Here is an 11,320-nt window from a genome sequence, read left to right as displayed (position 1 = left end):
CGCAGGTAGATGTTACCACCTTCACTTTGACTCTGTGACATCTGAGCCTACATTTCCACCTTGTATGAGAAGCAGGGAGACACCATGACAGGAAGAGAAAGCGGTTCACCACAGCATGTCCGGTTTTAATGCATGAAAACAGGAGGGACAATGGTGAGGCTGCAATAGGAGGATTAAATGAAGGATGAAATGGGAGTTCAAACTGCAGCCCAACAACCAAATTCCAGAGGCCCTGACGCAAGAGAAAAATCTCTTAGTTGCTAGAAACTTTGCACTTCTGTTTAGCTCAAATAAGGCACAAATAAGGATGGTGCTGAAGGACCCAGATGTGGTCCCAGCTCTTTAATATTGACTTTTGATTTAAAGCTGAACAAGCCAGACAAGTGCAGGTTAGCCTCTTAATTTGACTAAAAATTAACCCTGGGGTTAAATGTTTAATAGCCTGAATTCCTCATTACTGGAGCTAAAAATTCTGTAATGGTTCAAATTGATTGGTGCTCTGCACATTGCCACCGAACTCTGAAACCCAGGCAGGTATACGAGAGTAGCAGAGGCAGTGACAATCAGACAGCAGCAAGATGTCAAACAGCGACAAAAATGTAAGACTCATACCAGGCCAACAAAACCTAGGACATAGCTGGGGAGGAGAAATCTAGCTGCCAGTAGGCCGGTACTTTGTGAGCCTTCCTCCTTTGCACTTTTAAGAGTAAAATCGCAGACTGTGATATCTGTTCCAGACTTCAGGGAAGGCAGGATGGCCCCGCCTGGTTCCCTCGGGGTCAGCTTGTGTTCTCGCTCCAGAACAGACCAAGCACAGCTGGAGTCAGGGTATGGGTGTGGACAAGTTAGAACTGATCTAAAATAGATGCTGCCCCAAGAGATTGCAGTCATACTGTGTTACTACATAGCCTCTGCTATCCTGACCGGCAGCTTCTTGGGTAGAAAGGTCCCTGCGTTAGATATTTAGCTCCTGTGGTTTTCCTCTTTCCCTAGTAAATGATTACCGGCATGTATGATTATTATTATTATTGGCATAATATTGGCAGTAAATGATGTTTGGCAGAGAGAGGGGGAGAGAGAGAGAGGAATGTGAAGGATGGAGAAACCTCTCTGTCAAATGGTGGAGTGGCAGCCACTGGAAACAGCAACTAGTGACCATTTAACTGTAGTTTCACACACACGGTCACTGTGTGGTGGTGTTCCTGTTACATGGTCACCACCAGTCCTTGCTCTCCAGCCATCTCTCCCCACCTCTGTGATGCACCCAAGTGTTCAAGCAGAAGTTCATCTCTCTGTATCACGCCCCAACTATCCTCTGCCTTTAGCAGACTGCTGCTTTTAAGGGTTCTCACAAGAAATCAAGTAGCATAAACAGACTGCCATACAAACCTTCCTGATCACAAACTCCAGCTCACGGGCCTGATACGCTGGATTCACAGATACCTAAATAGAGAGAAACAAGAGGGTTAATCAGAGTTGATGCTGCCTTGAAAACTCTCTCTCCTAACACACATTCCAGGTGAAAAGTTCTCCCGGGGACGAGCTGTATTCAAAACCTCTCTCACTGTCTGACATGCAGAACTAAGGAGAGCACCGTAAGGAAAGTTCTCTAACTCCCATGTTTGCACAATAGTAAAAAAAAAAAAAAAAAAAAAAAGCAAAAAAGGGAAGAGATTTGCATGAGACAGAGAGCCACAAGAGAGGTGGGAACATGGGAACAGAAACCAGGCCTCCTTTTTCCCAGGCAGACATTCAATCAATGAAACTGAAGACATTCAAAACTCAAGGGCAAGCTAGGTTTCCTAATGGACAACAAGCAAAATACCAGCTTCCTCCAGCACAGCTCTCAGCAGAAGCAGTTTTGGCCACAGGAGCTGAGTTAAACTATCAGGTTTATATTGAGCCATGCTCATCCACTCTGTCACTGTCCCTTATCAGACACTGGGATGAAAAATGATGAAGAAAATATCCTGGAAGGTACAGCACAGTCCTTCCCACAGGACACTGTCTAAACAAGATACATTTCAGTGAATTGCTAGGCGATACTATCACAGGAAAAATGGCTTTCTGGAATATGCAGCYTGGAACAGGTTATTAAAAGAGCATTTTGCATCATGAAGCAATTGGGATCATATTGAGGAGGGAGCTAAATAACTGATAACAACTGTTTAGGACAGCAGCATGTTACACAAAAATGACCCTAGCCTGTAGGCTAGGATGTTTCCATCTATCATCAGTGGCTGAAAGACATTTCACAGCAATTCATTTCTTGCTGCTCCTTCGTCTTAGCTCTGCAGTCTGCCTTCCTAGGTACTGCAGGATAAAGACTGAGAGGGCTACACAGGTCTTGTTTAAATACTGACCTCAGTAACATTATGGTGGAAAAAGAGTCAAACAAATTTTATTCTCCGAGATCTCCATTTATATCTTTGTTTACATCTCCTTTCCCAGGCCACAGCTAAAGACCCAGACACTCAGACACAGCAAGTTCCTTACCAGGATGATTCCTGCCTGAGCAGTTGCAAACTGCATGAGAGCCCACTCGTATTTATTGGGACCCCACATTCCTAACCGGTCTCCTTTCTTCAGGCCAAGAGCCAGAAGTCCAGCTGCTGCTTGGTCTACCTGTAAAATACAAGACAAATGCCTGGGGCTTGGTAGGAAGATCACAGACAGTCTCCATCAGGGGATATACATTTCCAGCAATACTTTCTGGGAGAAAAGCATAATCTTAACAACTGAAATCAGACAGAATGTACCTCTACAGCACAGTCTGTCAGCTTATTGCTGCAGTGCTTCTGAGAGACAGAGGACAGATCAGCCCCTATTCAGCAAGCTGACTGAAAGCATAAAAGTAGCAAACTTGGAACAATAAAGAAAAGCAGGAAGGAATCCACAATAGGCAAATATCTACAAGTATTTGCAAATTAATTCTTGCCCAGTCAAAGGCTATTTAATGTCTAGCTTCTTGTTAAACTTGAAACAGGACTAAGCTTTATTTGTGTGCTGGGCCCGTGCACAAAGATGGATCTGCCTCCATTCTGCAAATATTGCTTACTTCTAAAACAACTCAGATGAAGGGAATAGTACCAAGAGACTTTTGACCAGTCTGGATTTGAGTTCCTATCCCCATGAATTTGAATTCAGCCACTACATTAATATCACTACTTTATTCTGCAAGATGGCAAGTATGTTTCAGGTGTGTGTGCACGTATATAAACATTCCGAGGTATTCAGGATAGTTCTTATATTTTCTCATGATGTTTTCAAATGAATTTATGAAATTATCATTATGAAATCTACCTTGTAGGAGGTATGAATTCAAGGAATAGCTATTCTCCAGTTTAGTTTTGAGTTATAGTTTACTTTTCTAAATTACGGTGAACTTTGCTAATTTTATCTATCTGCATGGATTTAAACAAAAGGCTAGTAAATCTAAAAACAAAAACAAAAAACACAAACCAATTCTTCCTATTCAAGATCATATTATGTATTTAATAGAAACTTTCCATCTGGTTATCTTTGCAAATTTGTCCCTCCATTCAGAATGCATATAAACATGCATTTGTATGTACACGAACACATACAGACATACGCACAGATATACCCACACGCTGTGTATTGAGATCAAATCCCTGACTTTGCTTACAGTTTCACTTGCACCAGAACTAGAAACTTTTACATGCTCAGGTTTTCTCAAGTCAAAGTCTTGACTAATACAAGAGCTAGAGCTGACCCCAGCTGAAAAAACATCATGACTCCACTCTCATAAAATTATCACCACTATCTGATTTATTAAGTATGAGAGTTCAACCTGTGATATGCAGCAAGCATGTTGCATATACTCTGTCTTCTCCCTCTGACCTCACGACTCRTAAGGAAGACAAGCATAGCACACACTCATTAGACGTTTACTCGAGGCGCTCAGAACCAGGATGAAGATCCGGATAGGACAAGCTTAAGTGTTTGCTCAGCTGACTGATGAAGTCATGTCGGACTTCTCAGTTATGCCTGTTACTGCTATTACCTATTGGCATGCATTGTCTGACAGACAAACTTGGCACTCACTTCCTCTTTGAGCTGAGCAAACGTTTTCCGAACCCCGTCCCGGGAGAACACCAAGGCATCACGGTCGGGAAACCGCTGGACTGTCTCATCCAGGCACTGGCCCACAGTTTTGGTGAGAAGTGGGAYGTCTAAGGTGCCTTGGACATAGCTGTTGGTCACTCTAGGGGTCGTAGAGGATATCCTCGTGTGTAGGGCACTGTAAAAGAAAAGAATAAGCTGTGAGACAGATGCCGGAAGGGTTCTCTCTGCTGTCCCAGACCCACTCCTCAGGTGACCATCCCACTTTATTTTGAATCCTTATTTAGGATGTCATCCTACCTTACCTCACTGACTTTGCTGCACTGTAATGTAAGATCCAAATGCCAAACCCAAGCCACGAGGTTCAGATCAGGAGTCTGGTTACAAGACAGTATATTTTTAATATAACCCACCAATACAATCCTTCCAGCCTAATAATCCCAGGAGGGATTATCAATTGGCCTATAGTACCAGGAATAATGCATGTGATTTGAAATTCTTGACAATTCAACCCTGGGTCATCCTTGTAGCCTCTCCTTAAGCTGTTCTAGTCTGAAATCCTCTGTCTTGAGCTCTAACCAGAATTAAGACTGCGCTGTAAAATGGCAAGCTGAACGGGCCAAACAAAGGCAGAGGGGGTTTCCCTCAGGAATCAAAGGGCTCGCTCCCAGCAGGCGTAAGCAGAGCAGCCCGCCTGAAGTCAGCAGAGCTCTTGCTTTGCATCAGTGCAACGAGTGTTTCAGCAGTCAGATAGTACAACCAAAAACCAACACAAACGAACAGCCTGCACTTCAAACAGTGCTGAGTCACCCGACTTGGCACTCCCCACCAGCAGCCCTTAGCATACCATGTTACCACCTCCCTCTTGGCACACCCTGAAGAAAGGGACCATACCCAGGGGAAGAGGAGTCGCTGAGATCTGCCACACTCACCACAGAGCTGAAGTCCTCCTACAAACTGTATCCACAGAAACATGACTACAATGGAGCATGACCACTCTTCCTATGGGACACTGCATTAAACTGAGGAAGATGGCTCAATGCATCCTATTTGGGACAGGACCTACCCTCCAGGGCTCACAGACATCAGAGCTGGTATCATCTTTTCTAGATTTCGAGAGAATAGACGCTACCTGAAAGAACCAAGGACACACACAGGGACAGACATGTGTGCTCTCGTTTACCTCTGCATGTCAGGGACACTTTACTACAAACACTGCTCTGCCAGGAAGCCTGATAACAAACCAAGACAACATCAGCGAGCTTCAGCAGGACTCAAGTACACTAGTGGGAACCACAGGCAGCCACCTCAGTAGGACAAGATCAGAAAGACCTCCAAAAGCACTTTGAAAGCACCTACTATGGCCCAGAGGGCCCTGGGGCAGATAGACTTCCTCGATAACCCCAAAGCAGCCCCAGCACTTGACCCACTTGGACATGTCCACATTACCTGGCAGCACGGGTGGATCCAGAGGGTGCCAAGCCTCCATCACTTCCCTCAAAATCCAAGCTCTGCTCACTGATGGTAAAGGAGTCCACACCAGCCCCAAGGGACCAGCAAGACCTAATGTTTCCTGCGCTGCAGTCACTCATCTGGTGTGAAAACTACCTCAAATATTTCTGGCTGTTTGGACAGATCATGGACTTTGCAGTCTGTGAGACTGTAATAGTTTCTGATCTTTCTGCAATGCTAGAAGGTGCAAATAGCTTGGAAGGTACACAATAAAAACAGTTTCTAGGGAAATTCCCTAGATTGGCTTCTCTGTACTGGAAAGATTAGATGACTGGGACACAGAAAAAGAAAGTTAAAATAAAGCCAGAGTTCTGTCATTTTATCTGTCTCTAAGTAGGTCTGCAGGGAATAGGAGGTTCTAATCTTGCAGAGTAAAAACTGTTAAGAAGAGAGTTCAAAGAAGTTGAGCTGCAATTGAGATGCATTTGCAAAGTAATGGTCTGTGCATACAACACTAAGCGTGCAGTACATGCTTTACTATCTCTGTAAGTTAGACCGCAAAGAGTTTATAGCACTGAAGACAGCAACAGTAAAATGAGGAGCTACCAGAGAGATGAGGGAGAGAAGTGCAGAGCCAATAAAGCAGGCTTACAAGGTGGAGTAGGAGGCTACACCTACTGCACGCATTGAGACACAACGGAAGAAGGAGAGCAGGAGAGACATTTCAGGAGGGTGAACAACCTAGGCAGAAATGGCACCACAAGAGCACTTGAAAGGAGCTCAAAGAAATTGCATCTGAGGCCAAACTGGAGAGGAAGTACACAGTTAAGAGAGGTAGCAAGGAGAGGATGTGGGCAGAGAAGTGGGGAAGAACATTTTAAAATCATTAAAGCTTTCACTGAAGTCTGACCATCAGATATCTCACTCAGTGGAAGAGCTGCAACCTCCCCTCAGATCACAGCTCTCAATGGTCGTAGTGCCGCAGTTGTTCTCCCCAGTTTCTCTCTTCACTTGTGCCTCCCCTGATCCCTTCTCTGCTCAAGCAGCCAGCCAGCACTGCTAGACTGCAGGCCTCTGCTTTCTCCCCACTTTCCCCCACGTCCTCAGACTCTCCATTCTTGACTTAAGAAACGACCAAGAAGGGCAGGGTTAAGCATCATTTCTGAGGTGCGTTAGCTCAGAAGACAACTTGTTGTGTGCAGATCCATTGTATAACAGAAGGGGATCCATGCCCCCAGGGAGAAAAACCAGATCAGCCTGAGCTTAATTTTTTCCCATTCATTAGGGGATTAATATTCTGCAAAATCTTTGTGACATTTATCACAAAAGACTTGTTGTCCTGCCAGTAAGAAACAAAAACTAGCATCAAGTTGCTTCCTGCTCTAAAGGGCCAAGTTCTTCCTTGTGATAAACATAAAACAAGCTTTTACCTGCTGAGAGGGAGTTTTACTCAAAGAACTGAGCAGATGACCAGACCTTCTTTCCCCACTCCTTTTCAGCAGATGGCAGAGGGCTGTGCAACTCCCACTCATTCTATTCATGCAGTCACTTATTATATCAGTCTGTGGGGTAATTTACACTGAGGTTGGAAGTATTGCCAGAGAAGGAGGAGAGAGGACAAAAATCAGACAAGCGTTAAACAGAATTATCTTTTATTGTTTGAAAGTTTCTGGGCAGGGCACATAAATAAACTAGGAGATGAAACAACGCTCTGCAGAAGAAAAGTCTTTTATGAAGGTTGAAAAAGCTCTCCCTGACCTGAGGGAAGGAAGAATGACCCCAGGAAAGCAACAAAAACCAGTGCAGTCTTGCACTGACATGGCCCTACACTGTTTGAAATTGTGACCAGACAAGTCGCTGTCAGAAGGCTGTAGGGTGGCTCTGAAGAAGCAGTTCCAGTCACTCACATTGGCACTCAGCGCCAAGGCAGGTGAGGAAACTGGCAATGCCACCAACTTTGCAAAGATGGTCAGCAGAGAGTGGCACATTCTCACTCTCCAAAGCAAAGGCCAAGTCACCACCAGTTTCAGTGGAAGCAGAATCTGTCCCTAAATACTGCACATTTCTCCCCATCAACCAACTTAGAAAGAGAAAAAAAGCCTCTGCTTCTTCCCACGCTGAGTTCACTGCAGGGCTTGAGAAGGGAAGAAAAGGCTGGAGCAGTCAGAGAGCAACTGCTGACCTAGTTGCACAAGAGCACTTTCCCCGAGTGCCACTCTCTGAGGTCACCGAGAGCTGAGCAGGCTCAGTGCTTTGCTGCATCAGAAGCAAGGAAACAGAAGCATTTCATGTCCTGCACAGTTTCTCTGGGGACTCACGCCCAAGGGAACTGCTACTAATGGGTAAAAAATTTGGTCTGACACATTTCCCCACTATGTGGCTGCAAAAAACAAGAGGACACTGCAGAGAGGAGGAAAAATTGTGAGATAATTCAATCAAAATCCAGACTGTCCAGTTAAACCAGACTGCTGCTCTCTGCCAACACCCTGCACTCAATCTTCTTCCTCTCAAGAGTTGGCTACCACTGCCAATGAAAGGGGCGATATTTGACAGTCACGACTTGGCAAAGCAGCTAGACTGTTCATGCTTTCTAGTCTTACTCTCTCAATATTTTCCAGGCCTGAAGAGCCAAAGGGTTTCACTGACCTCAGAGGAGTCAGAATTTCACAGTAAATGCATGAGGGCTTTTTATTTGACAACACAAGAGTTCCTCACATGGTCCTAAACAAAGTCTCTCCTGCAGGAAAGTGTAAGGGCCTGATCCTCACTCAGCACATGCAAATCCAGAGCCAAATGATAGTTCCTCCTCCTGTCTTCATGGCAATGGCTCCCTCCCTATCCCCAAATATGGGAATGAAAGAACATCAAAGAACAGTGAAATATTTCTTTAAGAAGCCCTGTAATGCTGCACCCCAACACCTCTGTGAAAGGACTGATGGTTACCCCCCCTTGCACAAAAACATGCATAGCTTACTATCAAAAGTCCCAAGCATTCACACCTCTAAATGAGGACATCAGCATCTTTGAAATTAGGGCCTAAGACATCTCATGCACTAACTCTTCTCAAAGTGCTTCCTCACATGGTTTCCTCAAATACATTAAGGAAGCAGAATTCACAGCTGTCATCAAACTAGACCTCCCTGAATTCTAGTCTTGTGCTTGCATGCGGTTCAGCCTTTCTGTATCACATTTCCTAGCCATGGTAAAAATGTAAGTTGTAGGAAAAAACAAAACTGTCTTGGAAGCACTTTGAGAGTCTAGCACGGAAGGAACTAAGCAGACACATAAAGCATGCGTTATCAGTAACAGCATGCTGAAAATAATGTACGGTCTGTCTCGCTCCTGCCTCTAGCCAACAGCAAGTATACCTGATCTGAAAGAATGTTTCAAGAGACCTCTGCAAAGAAAGGGTCCATAATATTGGGAAACAATTTGTTTGGTCATCTTTGTTACAGTATCAGTACTGCTGGAGGTGGAACAAAACTGGTGACCCCCTGGTCTGATCTTATGACAGTTCTTATTTTCCTGCTTCAGCTAGAGGATAGCAAATAAAACTATACTCACCCTTGGATATCAGTGTAGACCATTAAATGTAACTCTCCCTGAGAGCATTTGCTTTCTCTTAGCAACGCATTCCAGCAGCAAAACAGTCTGCAGTGCCTGCAAACAAGCCAACCCCATCGCTCACCTCTCCTGCAAAACTTTCACACCTTAGAGTTTAGCAGCGTAACTGAACGGAGAAACATCAGAGACCTGGGGGGGAAAAAGCAATCCTCTCCTTGTCTCCTGTGAAAGGAAGGCAGCTGGATCCTCAAAGGCCCAGAAATCTCTCCTGCCTGATCGTGACAAGCAGAAACCACCAGACTTAACAAGCACTCTTGACCAATCCTAGGAGCTATGTGTATTTATCTCTGAATAGCCTCAGCTACCATTTTATAGTTGTGGATTTAAGATAGCTAGCTTTATTTTCCACCTTTAATTTTGCACCTGTCTCTACAGAAATTATCACAAGGGAAGGGAGAAGAGCACAGGGCAGTGCCCCAGGCTGCTCAGAAGCAAGGCATCGGTGTAACCTTCTGTGCCCCTACAGTGAGCACACAAGAAGGCTCCTGCTTGGCAACTGTGAAGGACATTGACCTGACCTGTGCCATCCCCTCTTCACATGTGTAAAAGGCCCTGACCTGTGCCATCCCCAGTTCACATGTGTAAAAGGCCCTGCCCAGCCATGGCTTGGGAACAAGCCTGACTACAAAGTTCCTATTAGGAGAGGCTCACGCACTCCTCCACCAGTTCCCTTTGTTCAGGGAAGTTTACCAGGACCTTATCTCCCTAAAGCAACAAGCTTTGGGTCTTTCATATAACACAACTGCAATAAAAGGGTGGCAGAAATTAACCCTGCTCAGCTCTCTCTCTACCTTTTCTTTACTCTTTAAAACAACCCTTTGTAGTAAAGCGTTAACCAGATTTTAATTACTAGTTTGGTTTTCTTTGCTTTGGTTTGAGGAATAGTAGATTTCCCAGAGCTTTAACAGAGCTTTCAGATGCTGGATTCCCCTGACTTTTTGGTTTTATTTTCCACTATGCCCCTTTCCCTTCTGCACTCCTCCTGCCAAAATGATAAGCTGCTTGCTGCTAAGAGCAGAATTTAAAAAACTTTTTTGTTATTAGAAAGAGCAAGAGTTTAGCGTTCCCCCTCCCCCCATTTGATTTTTTAATGCAAATGCTATGTGTTCTGCTCCTCAGTTTCTTACAGTTCTGGCCTGGAGTCCAAACTACAATGAATTTAACATCTTGCTTCTTGATACAGTTTCATAAGAACAGATTTTGGGCCCACAGTCTTGGCTCCACATGGGCACCAACCACCTCACTCCTCATCTCAACCCCAGCTGAAAATAAGCACCTAGATGTTGCATCTGAAAAACAGGATTTGCTCCTTACAGTTTTTGCAGAGTTACTCCCTGGAAACCATGCCTCCCTGTACGGAGCAACCTCGGAGTGCCAGTTAATCCTCCAAAGCCTCTCCCATCCCAACCTAGGCATTTTTCTATTACTGTCCTTTCCCACCAGCTTCTCCCAAGAGGCCACGTTGAACAAAGGCAAGGCAAAGAGCTGGCTGGAACCAACGAACCCAAGAGCTCTGCGGCTCCTCAGCACCCAAGACCTGCTCCCACCCCAGTGACCTGCATCACCCGACGGCCAGCTGCACCCCAGGGAGCCTCTGCATGGCCACAGCGAGGACAGTGACAATGCCAGGAGAAGCCCACAAGTCAGAGAGGCAAAGGGAGGTGGAAAAGCTATTCAGTATGCTTCACATGACTGCAGTTGGGATGAAGCTGTCACACAAGGAAAGTTCAGCCTGGGGCACACGTTTGCGTCCCCTCTGTGTGCTACACAGGAATCGTCCCCAATCCTGGTCCCTGCCCCACCAGACTGGGGGTCAGACCAAGGGATGCAGCCTGTCTCCTACCACTTTGGAGGGATTTTATGGGAGCCAAGGCGCAGCAACACATGCAAAGAGCAAAGCCTCTAGCACCCCGAGCTGATTTTGGCCTGTTTGCACCTGGCACCCACGTGGCTGGGCACCCACATCACTCTGAACCTGCCCTGTAGACCCATATGCCCTATAGCTCCCCATCCCCAGTCCCCCACAGCCCTCTATCTCCTGTCCCCACAGCCCCCCATCCCATCACACATAGCCTCTGTTCCCCATAGTCCCCCATCCCCTGACCCCGGAGCCCCCCACCCCCTGTTCCCACAGCCTCTGTCCCCTATCGCCCCCCAT

The 11,320-nt window shown here is 45.7% G+C and overlaps 1 protein-coding gene across 1 annotated transcript in view; it reads right to left on the bottom strand.

Moving 5' to 3' along the window:
• Window positions 1-9,140, bottom strand: part of ACSF2 (acyl-CoA synthetase family member 2) — a 38,229-nt gene extending 29,089 nt beyond the window's left edge. The window contains exons 1-4 of the mRNA XM_026090427.1: window positions 9,103-9,140; window positions 4,069-4,264; window positions 2,497-2,625; window positions 1,390-1,443 (exon numbers count right to left, since the gene is read on the bottom strand). Coding sequence (XP_025946212.1) covers window positions 1,390-1,443; window positions 2,497-2,625; window positions 4,069-4,264; window positions 9,103-9,125 — 402 coding nt within the window. The 5' untranslated portion in view covers window positions 9,126-9,140. The remainder of the gene's footprint in view (window positions 1-1,389; window positions 1,444-2,496; window positions 2,626-4,068; window positions 4,265-9,102) is intronic.
• Window positions 9,141-11,320: the final 2,180 nt, after the last annotated feature.

Source organism: Apteryx rowi, unplaced genomic scaffold, assembly GCF_003343035.1.
Source record: "Apteryx rowi isolate R43461 unplaced genomic scaffold, aptRow1 scaffold_86, whole genome shotgun sequence".
NCBI classification, from domain to species: domain Eukaryota; kingdom Metazoa; phylum Chordata; class Aves; order Apterygiformes; family Apterygidae; genus Apteryx; species Apteryx rowi.
The sequence above is the reverse complement of the archived record's forward strand: the minus strand, read 5'-3'. Positions and strand labels throughout refer to the sequence as shown.